The sequence below is a fragment of the Eleutherodactylus coqui genome, chromosome 8, assembly GCF_035609145.1.
Source record: "Eleutherodactylus coqui strain aEleCoq1 chromosome 8, aEleCoq1.hap1, whole genome shotgun sequence".
Classification (NCBI taxonomy): Eukaryota; Metazoa; Chordata; class Amphibia; order Anura; family Eleutherodactylidae; genus Eleutherodactylus; species Eleutherodactylus coqui.
In genome coordinates, this window is record NC_089844.1 from 185,972,353 (window position 1) to 185,992,919 (window position 20,567).

The 20,567-nt window shown below is 43.7% G+C and overlaps 1 protein-coding gene across 1 annotated transcript in view; it reads left to right on the plus strand.

Annotated features, from left to right (window-relative positions):
* The first annotated feature begins 14,241 nt into the window (after nt 1-14,241).
* The window catches only part of LOC136577720 (growth/differentiation factor 8-like), a 52,803-nt gene continuing 46,477 nt past the window's right edge, over nt 14,242-20,567 (plus strand). Inside the window, exon 1 of the mRNA XM_066577638.1 lies at nt 14,242-14,672. Coding sequence (XP_066433735.1) covers nt 14,315-14,672 — 358 coding nt within the window. The 5' untranslated portion in view covers nt 14,242-14,314. The remainder of the gene's footprint in view (nt 14,673-20,567) is intronic.

Genomic DNA, 20,567 nt, shown 5'->3' on the forward strand with positions numbered 1-20,567 from the left:
AGGCCGTGCTGAAACTACTCAGCTTAGGAGAGAAGAGGCACACGGCCCACGAACTGCTGCAGGGTCTGACAGAGCAGACCGACCGCTGGCTTTCGCCGCTGAGCCTCCAACCGGGCATGGTCGTGTGTGACAACGGCCGTAACCTGGTGGCGGCTCTGCAGCTCAGCAGCCTCACGCACGTGCCATGCCTGGTCCACGTCTTTAATTTGGTGGTTCAGCGGTTTCTGAAAAGCTACCCACACTTGTCAGACCTGCTCGGAAAGGTGCGCCGGGTCAGCGCACATTCCGCAAGTCCAACACGGACGCTGCCACCCTGCGGACCCTGCAACATCGGTTTAATCTGCCAGTGCACCGACTGCTGTGCGACGTGCCCACACGGTGGAACTCTACGCTCCACATGTTGGCCAGGCTCTATGAGCAGCGTAGAGCTATAGTGGAATACCAACTCCAACATGGGTGGTGTAGTGGGAGTCAGCCTCCTCAATTCTTTACAGAGGAGTGGGCCTGGATGGCAGATATCTGCCAGGTCCTTGGAAACTTTGAGGAGTCTACCCAGATGGTGAGCGGCGATGCTGCAATCATTAGCGTCACCATTCCTCTGCTATGCCTCTTGAGAAGTTCCCTGCAAAGCATAAAGGCAGATGCTTTGCGCTCGGAAACGGAGGCGGGGAAGACAGTATGTCGCTGGATAGTCAGAGCACCCTCATGTCTATATCTCAGCGCGTTGAGGAAGAGGAAGAGGAGGTGGAGGGGGAGGAGCCTGAGGAGGAGCAGGGGGAAGAGACAGCCGGGCCCACTGCTGAGGGTACCCATGCTGCTTGCCTGTCATCCTTTCAGTGTGTATGGCCTGAGGAGGAGGATCCTGAAAGTGATCTTCCTAGGGAGGACAGCCATGTGTTGCGTACAGGTACCCTGGCACACATGGCTGACTTCATGTTAGGATGCCTTTCTCGTCACCCTCGCGTTAGACGCATTCTAGCCACTACGGATTACTGGGTGTACACACTGCTCGACCCACGGTATAAGGAGAACCTTTCTACTCTCATACCCGAAGAGGAAAGGGGTTCGAGAGTGATGCTATACCACAGGACCCTGGTGGACAAACTGATGGTAAAATTCCCATCCGACAGCGCTAGTGGCAGAAGGCGCAGTTCCGAGGGCCAGGTAGCAGGGGAGGCGCGGAGATCAGGGAGCATGTACAGCGCAGGCAGGGGAACACTCTCCAAGGCCTTTGCCAGCTTTATGGCTCCCCAGCAAGACTGTGTCACCGCTCCCCAGTCAAGGCTGAGTCGGCGGGAGCACTGTAAAAGGATGCTGAGGGAGTACGTAGCCGATCGCACGACCGTCCTCCGTGACGCCTCTGCTCCGTACAACTACTGGATGTCGAAGCTGGACACGTGGCCTGAACTCGCGCTGTATGCCCTGGAGGTGCTTGCTTGCCCTGCGGCTAGCGTCTTGTCAGAGAGGGTGTTTAGTGTGGCTGGGGGAATCATCACGAATAAGCGTAGCCGCCTGTCAACTGAGGGTGCCGACAGGCTTACACTCATAAAGATGAACAAAGCCTGGATTTCCCCAGACTTCTCTTCTCCACCAGCGGACAGCAGCGGTACCTAAACAATACGTAGGCTGCACCCGCGGATGGAAGCATCGTTCTCTATCACCATAAAAAACGGGGACCTTTTAGCTTCATCAATCTGTGTATTATATTCATCCTCCTCCTCCTGCTCGTCCTCCTGAAACCTCACGTAATCACGCCGAACGGGCAATTTTTCTTAGGCCCACAAGGCTCAGTCATATTACTTTTGTAAACAATGTTTATACGTTTCAATTCTCATTAAAGCGTTGAAACTTGCACCTGAACCAATTTTTATTTTAACTGGGCTGCCTCCAGGCCTAGTTACAAATTAAGCCACAGAAACCAAAGCGATTAATGGGTTTCACCTGCCCTCTTGGTTGGGCATGGGCAATTTTTCTGAGGTATATTAGTACTGTTGGTACACCAATTTTTTTGGGCCCTCGCCTACAGTGTAATCCTAGTAATTTTTATGGGCTTCGCCTGCACTCATGGTACTGCAAGGTATGTGGGGTTGGCCTACATTTTTGCTACATAAATGTAACTGGGGCCTTGTCTATACTGCAACTACTGAAATGTGAAAGAGACTGTTATCTCCCTAAACTGCTGCAACGGGAATGTTACTGTGGCCTGTCTTGACTGCTACCACTACTGAAATGGAACTAATACTGTGCTCCCCCTATACTGCTGCTTCGGAATTGTTACTGGGGCCTGTCTTGACTGCTACTATTACTGAAATGGAACTAATACTGTGCTCCCCCTATACTGCTGCTAGTGATATGTTACTGGGGCCTGTCTAGACTGCTACTACTACTGAAATGGAACTAATACTGTGCTCCCCCTATACTGCTGCTAGTGATATGTTACTGGGGCCTGTCTTGACTGCTACTACTACTGAAATGGAACTAATACTGTGCTCCCCCTATACTGCTGCTTTGGAATTGTTACTGGGGCCTGTCTTGACTGCTACTATTACTGAAATGGAACTAAGACTGTGCTCCCCCTATACTGCTGCTAGTGATATGTTACTGGGGCCTGTCTAGACTGCAACTACTACTGAAATGGAACTAATACTGTGCTCCCCCTATACTGCTGCTAGTGAAATGTTACTGGGGGCTGTCCAGACTGCTACTACTACTGAAATGGAACTAATACTGTGCTCCCCCTATACTGCTGCTAGTGATATGTTACTGGGGCCTGTCTAGACTGCTACTACTACTGAAATGGAACTAATACTGTGCTCCCCCTATACTGCTGCTTTGGAATTGTTACTGGGGCCTGTCTTGACTGCTACTATTACTGAAATGGAACTCATTTTGTGCTCCCCCTATACTGCTGCTAGTGATATGTTACTGGGGCCTGTCTAGACTACTACTACTACTGAAATGGAACTAATACTGTGCTCCCCGTATACTGCTGCTAGTGATATGTTACTGGGGCCTGTCTAGACTGCAACTACTACTGAAATGGAACTAATACTGTGCTCCCCCTATACTGCTGCTTTGGAATTGTTACTGGGGCCTGTCTTGACTGCTACTATTACTGAAATGGAACTCATACTGTGCTCCCCCTATACTGCTGCTAGTGATATGTTACTGGGGCCTGTCTAGACTACTACTACTACTGAAATGGATCTCATACTGTGCTCCCCGTATACTGCTGCTAGTGATATGTTACTGGGGCCTGTCTAGACTGCAACTACTACTGAAATGGAACTAATACTGTGCTCCCCCTATACTGCTGCTAGTGATATGTTACTGGGGGCTGTCCAGACTGCTACTACTACTCAAATGGAACTAATACTGTGCTCCCCCTATACTGCTGCTAGTGATATGTTACTGGGGCCTGTCTAGACTGCTACTACTACTGAAATGGAACTAATACTGTGCTCCCCCTATACTGCTGCTTCGGAATTGTTACTGGGGCCTGTCTAGACTGCTACTATTACTGAAATGGAACTAATACTGTGCTCCCCCTATACTGCTGCTTTGGAATTGTTACTGGGGCCTGTCTAGACTGCTACTACTACTGAAATGAAACTAATACTGTGCTCCCCCTATACTGCTGCTTTGGAATTGTTACTGGGGCCTGTCTTGACTGCTACTATTACTGAAATGGGCGGTTGGGCAGCATGTTACCCAGGAGAAGTGGCAGCGGAGTGTCATGCAGGCAGTGATTGTGCTTTGTTGGAGGTAGTGTGGTGCTTAGCTAAGGTATGCCTTGCTAATTACAGTTTTTCAGAAGTAAAAATTGTTGGGGGGGGGGCCCACTCTTCCCGCTATTGTGGCTTAATAGTGGGACCTGGAAACTTGAGATGCAGCCCAACATGTAGCCCCTCGCCTGCCCTATCCGTTTCTCTGTCGTTCCCATCACTTTCTTGAATTTCCCAGATTTTCACAAATGAAAACCTTAGCGGAGCATAGGTCCCATACAAAAATGCTCGGGTCGCCCATTGACTTCAATGGGGTTCGTTACTCGAAACGAACCCTCGAGCATCGCGGGAAGTTCGACTCGAGTAACGAGCACCCGAGCATTTCGGTGCTCACTCATCTCTAACAAATACCCTCTCTGGGCATCATATTAACCCTTCCCATACACAATTTAGCTTGACTTGATTAACTTCAAAACTGTAGTATCGCTTCTAGAGAAAGATATTAAATATGATTCTAACATAATGATTTCCTGGATAGGCCGCATCGCCGTTACCAAAATGATGTTACTTCCATAAAAGTTATATTTTTTTACAATCTCCCGATAGTCACACCAAAATCTACCCTAAATAGAATATAACATTTGCTAACATGCTTTATTTTGCACAATTAAAAAGCGAGAGGACTCGCAAAAATTGAACAAGTTAAACCCTCCCAAGGAGGACTGGGTTTCCCATGTGTAATAAACTATTACTATGCCTCATTACTAGGTCAATTGAGAAGCTGGTGGTCAGATGACTCCTCCAAGCATTGGGTGTATAAAGAATCCCATATGTACAAACACTCTAAACTCTCCCACTTGCTGTGGGTTTCTAGACTATCTAAGGAATTTCCCACCTCCTCCTTCCCCACAATAGAAGCTACTTAACACATTTGGAAGAAGACGTTTTTTACACCTTAACCCTCTCCCTCTGCGTATTCTAAAGATCCCGGTAGAAGTGATACAAAGTCTTATCCCAAATATAGATCTCACTACTTGGCACACTAGAGGTATTCATAAAATAGAAAACCTATGGAGAATTCAATATAAAAATCATTCACCCAACTTCATGAAATGTTCTCTCTTCCACATAAAGAATTCTATAAATATCTATAATTATGACACTTCTTAGCATGGTTTCCTCCCCCACCACTACACCACTCTCGAAATATGAATCTTTCCTATATAGTAATGGGACACAACTTAAAGGTATTTCCAAAGCTTATGCAGAATTTTCCACCTCTTCCACCTCGTACGTATTTACCTTCATTTCTAAATGGGAAAAAGACCTTCAGAAATCCTTTTCCACAGACCGATGGGCACAGGCATACTCAATAAGCTCCACATTTTCCCACTGTGTGAACTACTTAGAAACAAATGGAAAATTCCTATGAAGATGGTACTATACCTTGTATAGACTAGAACTCTGATGTATGTTGGAGATGTCCCAGACACATTATTACATATATGGTGGTTGTGTGACCCCCTTAAAGCATTTTGGGAACACATTTATAATGCATTATAATGCATTAATACTCTAAGCCAAAATATCATGGGGTCCAGAGGTTGCCCTTCTGTCTTTGGGATTGGAAAACCTCAATGTCCTGGATCTTCTCATCCCTTCTCATATTTTAACAGCAACCAGAGCATTTATAGCCAGGAGGTGGAGAGGCCCCGAACGACCTTCACTACCTGAAATGTTTCTAATAGTCCAGCATAACTGTCTAATGGAGCATCTGACTGCATCTGGACTTGATCAACTACCCAAATTTAAAAAACAATGGTCAAAATGGTTCAGATTCTCAGGGTACTCCTGCTAATTAACTTATATAAGGCAGTAGAAATGCAGTCCTAAGCTCTCGCTCACGACCTGAAGATTGCAAGTTCAATTCCCACTTGGCTTCGTTAGCTGGCTCAAGGATGACTCAGCCTTCCAACCTTCCAAGGTTGGTAAAATGAGTACCCTGCTTGGTGGGGGGCAATAAATAAATTACCTGAAAGCGCTGCAGAATAAGTTGGTGCTATACAAATAACAAGATTTTTATTATTTATATAAAATGAACTTTGGGGTTTTGAGGTATTTGGTGTCCTAGAATTCCACCTGAATTTCTAAAAGTTTTGTATATAACTATTTCTACCTAACCTCCTTATAACAGTACGGATGAACCACTCTATCATCCTAGTGTCATGCATCGCAGACCATAACTCATGTACAACTTGGGGTCTTGTTCTTATTAGGTGTTTGTTACTTGTTTTTCCCCTTCCCTTCCACATTTTGAGACCGAGCATTCTATGTTAGATAGCCGAGCTCAAGCAGCAAACTTCATAATACAGGCAGAATAAGATTATGTACTCTCCAACATCGAATTACAATTAAATCCCTGGCTTGGACTCCTAGTTCATTACTCTTTGGGGAAAATTATATGGTCAAAACTAGAACCTAGTGATATTATTGTTATGTTGAAAACTATTACTACTTTATAATCACGTGTCTCATAACCTAATGTATGCATTTTTTATATAAAATCAATAAAATATATATCAAAGAAGTCTGAGTGAGAAGCACAGGCCACTTACAAAGTTTTTTCTTTTATAGTTTTATGAGGGTGAGTTAACAATTATCGCACTTTGGCCTCAGAGTTTATTTTTGGTTCAAAAAGCTTTTATTGAGACAGAGGAATCAAAACAGTAATGACATTAATACATGTATATGCGGCATGAAAGGTTGTGATCCAAGTACTGCAATAACAGGAAAGAGCAACTTCTGAACATCCTTATGTGCATTCGAGGAGATTCCCCTATCAGTTGTTTTCAATTAAACAGGCGTACATCTAGTCCTGCAAAAGAAACTATATAACTTGGGAAGGAGGGAGGATAAGGTAAGGGGAAGGGTTCAGCCCCAAGAATTTCTGTTAAGAGAACCACCCCTGCAGAGGACGAGAATAGAAGAAATGGAAATAAAATAGTCTGGAGATAGACTAGAGTGGAGAGTAGCCACCAGACCAGTGGAGAGGGAGCGGTAGGGTGTGGGCCAACCACAGACAACCACTCCCCAAGTTTAAGGGATGACCTGAAGTCTAACCAAGGCTACCACAATGCGTAGAACCCCTCAATATCCATTTCCTCCTCTGCTCTCATCTCTTCGTACCGCACAAGAGTATTGATTTCTTCTACCCATTGGATTCTAGTTCGGGGTGAACTGGATTTCCATAATCTGTGAATAATTTGCCTGACGGCCTGGACGAAAAACCTTAACAGACCCTTCTTTACACTGGCAATGGCTCCCGGGTATATGGACAACAGGGCCATCTCAAATGTGAGAACGACAGATAGGCTGCATATATCATTGAATAGCATGATGACGCCTGACCAAAGGGCTGTGCAGAGTTTATTTTAATTAACTTTCAGAAAAGACAAATACATTATTTTTCGACAATCTCCCTGCTTTTCACTACACTTTGTCCATCTGTCAACAAGCTTTCGTATTCCCTCATTAAAAAATGTTTTCGGCTGGGCCACGAATGCACCGCAGTCTTCACCTCTTCATCAGACATGAATCTTCTACCTCTTAGGGCTTATTTCAGGGGACCAAACAGGTGATAGTCTAATGGGGGAAGATCAGAACTATAGGGAGGATGCTTTAAAAACTCACAACAAAGTTTATCCTGATAATGTTCCAATTCTGACCCTTGAGAATCCCAGCAAACTGTAAGTGTCAATTTTCCAGCTGATGGCTATCTTTTGAGGTTTTTTCTCAGTCGACGATTGAGGATGTTTCCATTCCATACTCTGCTAGATCAAAAAACTAATCACTGCATGCTACTTTTCTCTAATGCAAATCACAGGTGGGGCAGACATTTTTTCTTGCACTGCAATTACAAATTAACTGATGTAACACATTCAAACCTGCACAGTAGGGACTGGGGGATAGCGACCTATAACGGAAAGTGTTGATAAGACAGCGAGGCCAACTGAAGTTTTAATATAACTAGAGTGCGGATAATTTTTGACTCACTCTCACAGTAATAAATACAATGAAGGAGCCCGTATCCCCAGGCTTAATTTTCTGGATGATTTTGTGCCACATTTGATGTGCTTCAGTCACGCTTAGAGAAGCTTTTTTCACCCACAGTAGACCTCAGTATTTCTTAGCTGTTGATGTCTTTACTTTAAGTGCTATGCAGAATCTGCAAGGTCAACAGTCTTTCTTAGTGGAGCTCCTGCCAAATGTGCTTCCCTCTTCTCAGAGTCACTAAGCTTCTTACTTTAGTTAAGGATGCAAAAAATAGACTCAGGATATAGTTACAAATTATTATCCCAAAATATCCTATCTGTTCTCCACCGGCTTTAGAGGCTCTCTGATAAGGAAGTGTTCTCTGTGAAATGATTCCTATTAGCGCAAGCTGGGATGTAAACATGAAAGAGGAGGAGAAGCACTAAAATAAAATATCATCCTATCATACTTAACCCCTTAGGGACGCAGCCTGGTTTGGCCATTAGGACGTAATTTTGGGGGGATTTTCATCTCCACTTTTCAAAAACCATAACTTTTTTATTCTCCCATCGACCAGGCCGCCGTATGAGGGCTTGTTTATGATGTGGGGAGCTGGAGGATTTATTGGGACCACTCTGGGTGCATATAATGTATTGGAACTTTTATTCATTTGGTTTTGGAGGGCAGGGAGAAAATACACTTCAATTCTAGCTTCGTTTTTTGTTTTTTACAGCATTAAACATGCAGCATAAGTGGCATGATACATGTTTTCTGTGAGTCCGTACAATTACGATAATACCAAAATTGTATTTTTTTAGACTTTTCCATTTTTACACAATAAAACACCTATTTTTTTTAGAAGACTCTTTTTTTCCATTGCCACATTCAAACTCCCAGAACTTTTTCTATTTTTTCAAGGGCTGTAGTTTTCATTGGTACCATTATGACTTTTTTGATCACTTTTATTGCGCTTTTTTGGGAGGCTTAAAAGGAACAAAAAAGTATTTGGCTAGGTTTTTCTAGCTTTCTAGCACGGGATAAACAGTGTATTTAATTTATTGTATGGGTCATTACAGATGCGACGAGTAATGACAAGTGGGGTTTTTTTTAATTCATTTTTAAACAAGAGTGGAAAGTGTGCAAAAATGGGTCTTTTTTTCAATTTTTCTTACTGTGTTTTTTAAATTTTTCTGCATTTTATGTCCCTTTATGATCACAGTGATTATACACTGCAGTACTTCTGTACTGTAATGCACTGTCACTTATCATGACGATCACAGGCCATGGCAGGCCCAGGCACCATTAACAGGCTTCCAATTGCCATGGCAACCAATCAGCCCCCCCACGATTGCATGGCGGAGGACAAATGACGTCACAGAGGGAGTACCCTCTCCCTGTTTACTCTTTACATGCCATGATATACATTGATCACAGCATGTAAGGGGTTAACAGCAGAGATTGTGTTTTCACCGATCCCCGCCATCAGTCACAGCCAGCTCTCCTGTTTTTGCAAAAATACTGAAATTTCACTACCATTACCTTCTGATTCAATTCCCTGTGTAAAAATGCAAAAATAAACCTAAAATATAAAACAATCATTTGAAGTAAATCCCCGATGTACCCGTAGCCCGTTCTGGAGCGCCGCGATGCTCTGCTCACAGTTTCTGCAGTAAAAACCCTTTTTTGTGAAATTATTATTATTTTTTTAATTTCTCCATCCACTGAGCTCTGTGAGGGCTTGTTTTTTTGTTTCAATATATGTCATTTTTATTGGTACCATTTTGGGGTACATACTGCCTTTTTGATCACTTTTATTGCATTTTTGGGTGAAGCAAAGTGAACAAAATAACTATTTTCGCTACATTTTTAGTTGTTTTTTTTACAGTTTTCTCCCTACAGAATAGTGTTTTCATTTTATTGTACAGGTTGTTATGAATGTGATGACACAACCATGTGGGGTTTTTCTTATAAACAAAGAGGGTAAAGTACACAAAAAGCTATATTTACCACTAAATTTTTACATTTTCTTTTTACTATTTTTTTTATTTTACATTTTTCTATGTCCTTGCTGAGCACTCGAACCTGTGATCGCTATGATAATACATTGCAGTACTTCCGTACTGCAATGTATTATTGCTATTATTAGCGATCATAGGATGTTGCAGACCCGGATGCCACCCAGGATTACATGGCAGAGGGCCAATGATATCACAGAGGGAGCGCTGTCCCTCTGTGAACCTTTACATGCTGCGATTAACATTTATTGCGACATGTAAGAAGTTAACAGGGGGATCGGTGTCACTACTGATTCCCACTGTTGCAGCTGTAGGCGGCCGGCTGCCAGTCACAACCAGCTGGACCCATGACATCCATAGGATGTAAGTTTATGACCATATGTGGGAACCCCTTTTTAGCCACGACATAAACTTACATCTTGTAGCAGCAAGGAGTTAATATTTCTTAGAATAGCGCGTTCTGAAAAAAAATTGTCGCCTTGGAATATACAGTTTCTGAAAAAAATAGAAATATCTAAAACCGCCGAGACATTTTTGTCCCATATTGGAATTCAGTGCAGTTGGCTATTATACATCATCAGCGGTCGTCAGTTTTGTCCAATTACTCATAAAGACAACATGATTGACGAGCCAGATGTCAACTTTTTTTGCCAACTCTGCCAATTTTTTGTTGATTTTTCTATGTTATATAATCTGGATAGAGCGCTATTTACATGAGGGGATTTCAAGACATGAAAGCGCTATTTGGCTCTTTGCACTTGTTCTTCCGATGTAGGAACGTAGACTAAGGGACTGGCACTTCCGAAGCCCTGGAGCGTGGTGCGTCATCACAGACTTATGTATGAGGACACCACGGCTTTACTGAATGGTCTTCCAGAACATCAATGGGAAGATGAAGATGGAGACAATACTTCAAGTAACAGTGATTCTGATTAGGGTGTAAGAGCGAGCACAGCAGAGGAATCAGAGGAGAGTGACAGCGAAAACAATTCTGTCTATCAGTTGTCTTTATTTTGCTGTTCTTGGTTGCAAAAAGAGCTTTTGTTCTTTCAGAGACTTCCCTTGCTTTCCTCCAGGTGTCACCTCGTCTAGAGGATGTCCATGACATGGAGGTGCCAGAAGAGGCGCTGCCACAAGGCTTTGTGCTGTTGCTGCTGCAGCTACAGTCATCATTCTGCAAGAGGCCAGTGATGAGCAGGATGCAACTGGAGATGATGTCATCGATGCTGATGACGACGCTCATGTTACACAAAAGTTTTTCAAAACTTTCTGAGATGAACCAACCTGATGCATAAAATTTAAAAAAGTCTTCAGCTCATCAGAAGGTCTCTTCTACGCAACAAAACACCCACCTGGTACATAACAAAGATGAGTGGCCGGCCGTAGACACATCTGATTGCCAACCAGATAGTTTTCGTCCTGTCGGTGATATTAGGGGATTAAAGGCCCATTTAGACAGGACGAATGTTGGGCAAACGATGCCCAACACTTGTCCCCGCATGTACTCGCTCCCGCACCACTGCATGGGACCTAGTATCACTGGCTCACAGTGGGGCGGCTGGAGGAGATTGCACACCTCGCTCTACCCCGCCCCTGTCCATTGACATAACATAGCGACTGTTCAGTACTGAATGGTTGCTATTTACACTGAACGATCAGCGATCTGCTTTATGCTGCATAAACGCTGGACGATGAGCTGAACGATGATAGTTCAGTGTAAATAGCAGCTGTTCAGTATTGAACGGCTGCTATATTAAGTCAATGGAGAGGGCCAGGAGAGAGCGAGGAGTGAAATCTCCTGCAGCCTCCCTGCCCCCCTGCTGGTGGTTCTGTGAGCGAGCCAGCGATACTAGCTCTCGTGCTGCTGCGTGGGAGCGAGTAACATGCGGTGACGAGTGTCGGGCATCATTTGCCCAACATTCGTCCCATCTAAATGGGCCTTTAAAGTGGCTCTAGAGTTAAGGTCTGCACTGACTTGTAGAGAGAGATAATAATAGGGCTCTTGGGACGCTGATTGGTCCTAAATAGCGAATTATGTGTTTTTTGGGCTTCCTAGAAATGTTTGTCAATTTTATTGCACACTGCAGCCTGGAATCTTCCTAAGGCCGGATTTACACAGGGAAGTGCGATATTGGTGTGAGAAACTCGATTTCTATGTAAATGCGATATCAGATAAATTAACTTTGATCCACCAAGTTTAATCTAGATTTTTTTTGGTGTAGCTAGCCTGCAGATGATGAATATCCAGGACTACTTCAAGTAGTCCTCTGTACGTGTGCTGCTACTGATAAAAGGCAAGTTCCTCTAAAACTCCTGCACAGATCCATATAGAAGCCATATCACTGTAATCAGAGTGCCTGACACTACCTTGTGCTGACCTCAGGTAGGGGTGCAAAAAGAGTGGTCACTTTAAGTCTGGAGACTGTGCAGGCCCTCCCATTCTTTGAAGCCAAACGGCAGCTTCTTCTTTTCTTCTTAAGTACTTCTGACACAACCTATAAGTATATTTTAAATATTGGTTTGCTGTAATATGAACCCCAGACCAACTAGGCGTACACCAGAGGGTGTCTTATGGCATATCAAAATGCTGTAGTAGCCCTTTTTGTCTGGTGTGCCAGTTATCCTGTGCAACTCTGGATTCAGGAAAAGACCTCAGACCATCATGCTCCCTCCGCCATTTTTGACAGTTGGTGTCACCCACTCAAAAACCCTGCATGATGAACCAAAAATATCAGGGAAAGGAAAGAGGGGGGGACTTGTTATTTGTAAAGCGCCAACGTATTCTGCAGCGCTTTCAGGTAAATTATTCATCACTTAAACAGTCCATAAGACCTTCTTCCACTCTTCAGTAGTCCACTGGAGGTGCTGCTTGGCCCAGGAAAGTCTGTTTCTTCTGCAATCCTTCCTGATCCTCTACCTGTCAGACCTGCAGATAGAAGTCTTCTCTTCACAGCTGAAATGGAAATGTGTTTATTTTTTGCTGCGTTAAGCTGTGCTTGAGGATTTTGTGTTGTGAGGCGCCGATCACCAAACTGTTGATTGTCAAAAACATTGCATTTGATTTTGTAGTGACTTTTGGTCTACCGGACCTCTCCCTGTCAGAGTTTCTTGCAGTTTTCAAGTACCTTTTGTTGGTATAGGATTCTGCACTGACTGCCATCTTGGCTTTCTTCACAATTTCTCTGTATGATAGACCTACACTTCTAAGGGTTATAATTGTCTGTCTGTCATCTTTGGTTAATTACTAGAGATGAGCGAGCATACTCGGATAAGCACTACTCGCTCGAGTAATTGGCTTTATCCGAGTAGCGCTGTGCTCGGGGCTAAAGATTCGGGTGCCGCTGCGGCTGACAGGTGAGTCGCAGCGGGGAGCAGGGGAGAGCGGGCGGGAGAGAAGGAGAGAAAGATCTTACCTCCGTTCCTCCCCGCTCTCCCCTGCAGCTCCCCGCTCCGTGCCGGCACCCGAATCTTTAGCCCCGAGCACAGCGATACTCGAATAAAGCCAATTACTCGAGCGAGTAGTGCTTATCCGAGTACGCTCGCTCATCTCTATTAATTACCTTTTTCTTACCATTATGATAACAGTGTGCTCTGTCCTCCAAGTCCTACCCTAGAGGGCAGTCTGTTCCCACACTGGTTATATAGAATCTGAGGGTTTGAAAGTAATCTACAAAAGTTGTGACACCTGTAGAAAAGTTTGCATCCAATTTTAAACCACAATTTGCCTTCTGTGCTGCAGAGCAGCCGTCCGTGATGTGTTCCCTGAAAAAAGCTTTTGGTTAAAATTATAAAATCAGACTATTGTTATGTTTCACGTAAGAATTGTATAATATTTTACGTTTTTACCTTACTTTTGAACCATTTCACGTTATTTCCTGACAAACTGTGTTCATGTCAAAAATAACTGGAAAATTGAGGTATTCTAAAACTTTTGATCGGTAGTGTACATGCGAGTTTCATGCAAGTGCAATGCGATTTCTAACTCAACCTTAGCAAATAACGGGGGGGACTTCTACGATATTGCAGAAAAAGGGAACACACCGCAGTTTTTCTGTCTTGCAGCATCAGGAAGCAATAGGTTAATATATCAAATGAGTTCTGTGCGTTGCACAAACTTGTAGATAAGCCTTTAACTGGTTATAAGAAACAGCTCTCAAATCAATTTCCTCTATCTGGTTGTGTGAAGGCATAAAGTTTGTATCCAATACCGCTATTAGTACTCTATAAACGCGTCACAGTCCGTGTCAAGATAAATAATAAGTCATTTGCTGCTTCCAACAACCTGCTATCATACTAACCCAACTTCAATGTCTTTGACAGCTGAATTCATTGTTTATGTGGCAAGCAATCATTGGTTGTGACGATGCAAGTGAAACTTAAGTTGCAGTATAAAAGTACAGGTTGCCGGGATGTGTTGTATTAGTACGACAGCCTCCTCAACTCCTCTTGACATGAAAGTCTTGTGAAGAGGCCTAAGATCTGCTTTCAGCTATTACAACGCGAGAGATATAGAGAGAATAACTCGTGCCACTTAATGAGAAGATGACAAAGATATACGTCTGTATTAGTCTGTGCATTCTGGTAGGATTTCCCTTGGTGGATTTGAACAAGAGCAACCAGGCGGAGGATAAGGACCCCTCGTGCACCGCATGTACCTGGAGGGAAAGCACTAAACTCTCAAGACTAGAAACCATAAAGTTCCAGATACTTAGTAAGCTGCGACTTGAGCAGACGCCAAACATCAGCAAGAACGCTATAAAGTACACCTTGCCAAGAGCTCCACCACTGCAAGACATCATAGACCAGTACGATGTGCAACGAGATTCTAGCAGTGACGGGGCGGTAGAAGAAGACGACTACCACGCCACCACCGAAACTGTCATCATGATGCCGACTGAACGTAAGTCAATAGAAAAGGGGGAAGTGAATTATGACCTTTCATCTCATCCCGGGCTCCTAAGCCGCAAATGTAGGAACGAGGCACTGCGTTCAAGTAGCGACAAACCAATGAGTTCATCGTGTAGAGACTTTCTCTTTCGTATAGAAAGTTGATGTTATTTGTATTTTCCACCTGTAATGTCCTCATCTGTAAGGGGGTTTTACATCTGCGTTGGGGGTTCTGGTTTACTGCTGCGTTCGGGGAATAGATAAGGGAGATTCCCATGGCCAAATGGCTCCGTCTTATGATGGGACCAAATAGAGCGGAACGGACCCCATTGACTGCATGTAGCACTTTTTCTGGCATTTTGTGCCATACTGTGACGCATCCTCCGACTGAAGGTTCAAACGCAGATGTGAAGCCACCCTTTGATGAACACGCGGCATCTTAGTGGTATTTTGCTGCTGCATTGCTTATGCTTCTTCACCTTAAGGGCTCCTTCACACTTGTGATATTGCAAAATTGCGACTTTCTTCCTGCGATTAGTGAGCATCAGCACTGCTTTTTCTTGCAAAAACATCGCTGCCACTTACGATTTTCTTGTCATTTTGCCACAATCTTTTAGCGCGAAAGTCAATAGGGCTTTCTAATGTTAAAAACGTATCGAACGAAAATAGCAAGTTCTTGCTTTGCGATGCAATTAAAATGACGCTCCATGGGGAAACATGGAAGATTAAAAAACGCAAAACACAGAAAGATTGGACATGCCGCGATTTTTTTTTTCATCGCATGAGTGAAAACATCGCAAATGTGAAGGAAACCATTGAAAATAATTGGTTTAATAATTCTGCGTTTTCACCCATTCTCGTGTGATTTTATTGCAAAAAATACGTGTGCAATAAAGATCACAGCGTGTTTCATCTCGGCGCATATTACGTTCCAAGATAGTCCTTGGCAATTGGCGGCCCGCAGCAAGACTGTCACATGCGGACGGCAGGCAGCAAACTACTCTGGTGTGCAGCCAGCCTTATAGTAAGGATGAACAGCAGTTACTGTGCGGCTTCCTGTAACCATGCTGCTCTATAATGGACTGTAGCAGGCCACTCAGTACTAGTTTATAATGTTCCGGTTATCCCCGGGATTATTGCGCTCATTTCCTCCATTCCGTAAATCACACGTTATAAAATGAGTTTAGAATTTTTATTACGCATGCATTTTCCAAAAGGTAAAAAGAAGGTTGTTAGAAAATGACTTTCAACTATTTATAAAAGCAAACAAACTTTTCCCCTATGTAAATCTACGTTTAATCTACTAAATAAATCTCACTGTGCCCAGAAGCTCCTCAAAGGGGAATCCTCTTTCTAGTTAAATCCGGTCCTAAATTATAAACAGTTTTTGCACTCACATTTACTAATAAAAACATGCATACATCCCCAGATATTCTAGAACTAATGGTATAATAGCTTCTCCTGCTGTTTATAAACCATATATTCCAGGACTAATGTTAGAATAGCGCCTCCTGCTGTTTATACCCCAGATATTCCAGGACTAATGTTAGAATAGCGCCCCCTGCTGTTTATACCCCAGGAATATTCCAGGACTAATGGTATAATAGCTTTTCCTGCTGTTTATAAACCAGATATTCCAGGACTATTGTTAGAATAGCACCCCCTACTGTTTATACCCCAGCTATACCAGGACTAATATTAGAATAGCACCCCCTGCTGTTTATACCCTAGATACTCCAGGACTGATGTTAGAATAGCACCCCTGCTGTTCATAACCTAGATATTCCAGGACTAATGTTAGAAGAGCACCCCTGCTGTTTATACCCCAGATATTCCAGGACTAATGTTAGAAGAGCACCCCCTGATGTTTCTATCCCCAGACATTCCAGGACTAATGTTAGAATAGCACCCCCTGCTGTTTATACCCCAGATATTCCAGGACTAATGTTAGAATGGCACCCCCTGCTGTTTATACCCCAGATATTCCAGGAATAATGTTAGAATAGCACCCCCTGCTGTTTATACCCCAGATATTCCAGGAATAATGTTAGAATAGCACCCCTGCTGTTTATAACCTAGATATTCCAGGACTAATGTTAGAAGAGCACCACCTGATGTTTCTATCCCCAGATATTCCAGGACTAATGTTAGAATAGCACCCCCTGCTGTTTATACCCCAGATATTCCAGGACTAATGTTAGAATAGCACCCCCTGCTGTTTATACCCCAGATATTCCAGGAATAATGTTAGAATAGCACCCCCTGCTGTTTATACCCCAGATATTCCAGGAATAATGTTAGAATAGCACCCCTGCTGTTTATAACCTAGATATTCCAGGACTAATGTTAGAAGAGCACCACCTGATGTTTCTATCCCCAGATATTCCAGGACTAATGTTAGAATGGCACCCCCTGCTGTTTATATCCTAGATATTACAGGACTGATGGTAGAATAGCACCCCTTGCTGTTTATACCCCAGATATTCCAGGAATCATGTTAGAAGAGCACCCCCTGCTGTTTCTATTCCCACATATTCCAGGACTAATGTTAGAAGAGCACCCCCTGCTGTTTCTATCCCTGAATATTCCAGTATTAAATTTTAATGGTGCTCCCTGCTGTATCTTTACCCCGATTTCCAGGACTAATGGTAGAATAGCGTCACCTGCTCTTTATACCTCTTAATATTCCAGGACTAAAGTTAGAATAGCGCCCTTAACTGTTTCTATCCCCAGATATTCCAGTACTAATGTTAGAATAGCACCCCCTACTATTTATACCCCAGATATTCCAGGACTAATGTTAGAATTGCACCCCCTGCTGTTTATACTCCAGATATTCCAGGACTAATGTTAGAATTGCACCCCCTGCTGTTTATACCCCAGATATTCCAGGACTAATGTTATTGTATTATAACGCCCCCTGCTGTTTCTATCCCCAGATACTCCAGGACTGATGTTAGAATAGCACCCCCTACTGTTTATACCCCAGATATTCCAGGACTAAATTTTTAATTGCACTCCCTGCTGTATCTATACCCCGATTTCGAGGACTAATGGTAGAATAGCATCACCTGCTGTTTATACCTCTTAATATTCCAGTGCTAAAGTTAAAATAGTGCCCCATACTGTTTCCACCCACAGATATTCCAGAACTTATGTTAGACTAGCTCCACTTACTGTTTATATCCCAGATATTCCAGGACTAATGTTAGAATAGCGCCCCTTTTTTTTTCGACTCCCAGATATTGCGTGTATTATCTGCTGTGTATTTCTGCAGATATTCCAGGGCTCATGTTAGAATAGCGCCTCCTGCTGTTTCCATTCCCAGATACTGCAGGATCTATGTTAGACTAACATCACCTGCTGTTTATATTCACAGATATTCTATGGCGTATGTTAAAATAGCGCCCCCTGCTCTTTATATTCAAACATATTCCAGGACTAATGGAAGAATCCCGTCCCCTGTGGGTTCTATTGAGGAGCTCTTCTGTGTCCAGCTCTCTTCAGTAAATCTTAAGGTGGTCACACATACTCAGGCCTCCTTTGATTAACCAGTGATGCCCACATGATCAGCACTGACCAGTTAGAGTAAAACTCCACATAGGGGATGGATTTTTTATGTTCAAAGGTATTTTATTGGACAGCCATTAACAATTGAGAAAAAAACATAAACAATACATATTATACATTTGCACCAATAAGACTGAGTACACGCCTGCGAGGCCCTACCGTAGGCCTGGGTCAGAAAAAATCACGGCTGCCGGTTTTGTATAAAGTAAATGCTGTTACGTTAACAAGCCAACTATACCCGAGCATACCAGGGTGCATAAAACAGAAGCTAAAAGATAGAAGGCAAGGGTGAAGCAAGTGGTGGAGTGATAGGAGGTCGCTAGGTAGATCTGCCTTTACTGTACCCAAAATAATGTGGGCATTATAGAACGTGAAGACCCAAACTTATGCAGCTACTGAATCTCTGCGAGGGTTGAATCAACAACCCTGGTTGCCAAATGGCACAGAAACTGGACTATATGTTTTCTTCATCAGCTCTCATTTCCTCAAAGGGTGTTCATGGATTCCATCCATGATGCCCTGGAGGGAGCAGTTATGGTGCGCCACAGACTAGGAATGATCTGTATGGCCGCCAGGACAAAGAAGCGTAATAAACACTTCTTCGTTTCTGAAATGCGTCCTGGGAACAACAACAAAAGGGCAGCCTCTGGAGTTAAGGCAACAAACAGACCACATGCAGAACTATGGAGGGCCATGATATCCCGCCAAAGGCTTGTTACCAGAGGACACTCCCACCAGAGGTGGAGCATAATGCCCCCTTCAGCGGAGCATCTCCAACATAAGGGAGAGAGCTGTTTGTTCATTTTATGTAGTTTCTCTGGTGTTCTGTACTTATAGTTAAACTCCTGCAACCTACAGGATACTGCTATCCCATGTGATAGCCTTAAGCCAGAGTGCCATGGAGAAGCTTCTACCTAATTCCTTCTCCCATGCCACTACATATGGGAGTCCCCCATCTCTTAAGTTAGCAGCACTCTGTAAATCACTTAGATGGAGGGTCTGAATACACACAGAGCTTCAAATGGAGTGAGGGGGTCTATTGAGGATGTCAGGGAGGCCACAAAACTTCTCAACTGGGAATATTTGAACCAGGCCCTGGCGGGCCTTAGTCCTGATTGAGAAAGAACATCCCTCAAGTGGGGTATAGGGAAGCTGGGAAGAGATAACAAAGAAGAGTTCTGAAGAGGAGCCCTGAATTGAAGATTGCCTATTAACAGGGTGAGAGGACCGGAGAGTTAAGTTGGCTTAGTGGGACAGCAAATCCAGCTCAAATTTGCAATAGCTGCTTCACAACTGGGGAGAAGACCCTGAGTTCACCAAGACACCTCTTCGGAATCCAAAAAACTCCCTGAATCATGTTTGGTTTTTGGTCATATTCTATTTCTACTTATAATTTATTAGAATGATGATGTATAAGATCAAGAACACAGTTACTGATAAAAGCCGTAATATAAGGAGAAGTCTGGTAAACCCATTCCACCCAGGAGCTTAGGATGTCATATTTCAGAGATCAAAGAGTGAATATTCATTAAATACGGCCCGTTTAAAAACATCCATTTTAATGGCATTAACTCTAGCAAACCATGACACATAAAGTGGGCTCCATCTCTCCAGATCCCTCTCAATGCCTGACAATAAAGGTTTAAAGTTATGGGAGAAAGCCAGGGAAGAGTCTTCCCGCAAGTGTATTGCAACACCTCAGTGGGGTGACCCTGAGCACCTGGCTAACGTGAAGAGCTGGGAGGGATAAGTGCTGTCTTGTCACAGTGGCACTTACCAGGCTCTGATCCCTGAGGGATGACACATAGCCAAGGCCAGAGCAGGATCGCAGGCCAGCTTCGGCACTCCTTTGGCAGCGAGCACCAATAAATGGAATGGGGGGTGTAGTAGTACTTATCACTTGTAACGCCACCGTTCCCACACACCATTATTCTATGCGGCGGAGAAATGAACACGGAGACTTGTGTATAGTTAGTACCTTGGGGCCCTAGGAATGGTTAGGGCCTGGTATAACTTTTACTGAATAATAACTTGTATAACAGGTAATACAGGTACAATTCACTTTAAGCGGTGACAGGCTATAGCTCAGAGGTGGGGAAGAGAAACAGCCCTACAGTCCATGTTATCTGTATGTCACCGGTCCTGGATTGAGAGCACTCCAGAGGAGGAAGAGGGTAAGTACCGACCACCGTGGCCTAGGAGTGTGGAAGCAGTTTGCTAATGGATGGAGGGTTGGGGTTAGGTAATAATGTACGCCTATTGTGAAACAACCCCTAGCCCTAACCCTCCATCCATTACAAAACTCCTTCCACACTCCTAGGACCTTGCACAGCAGGAG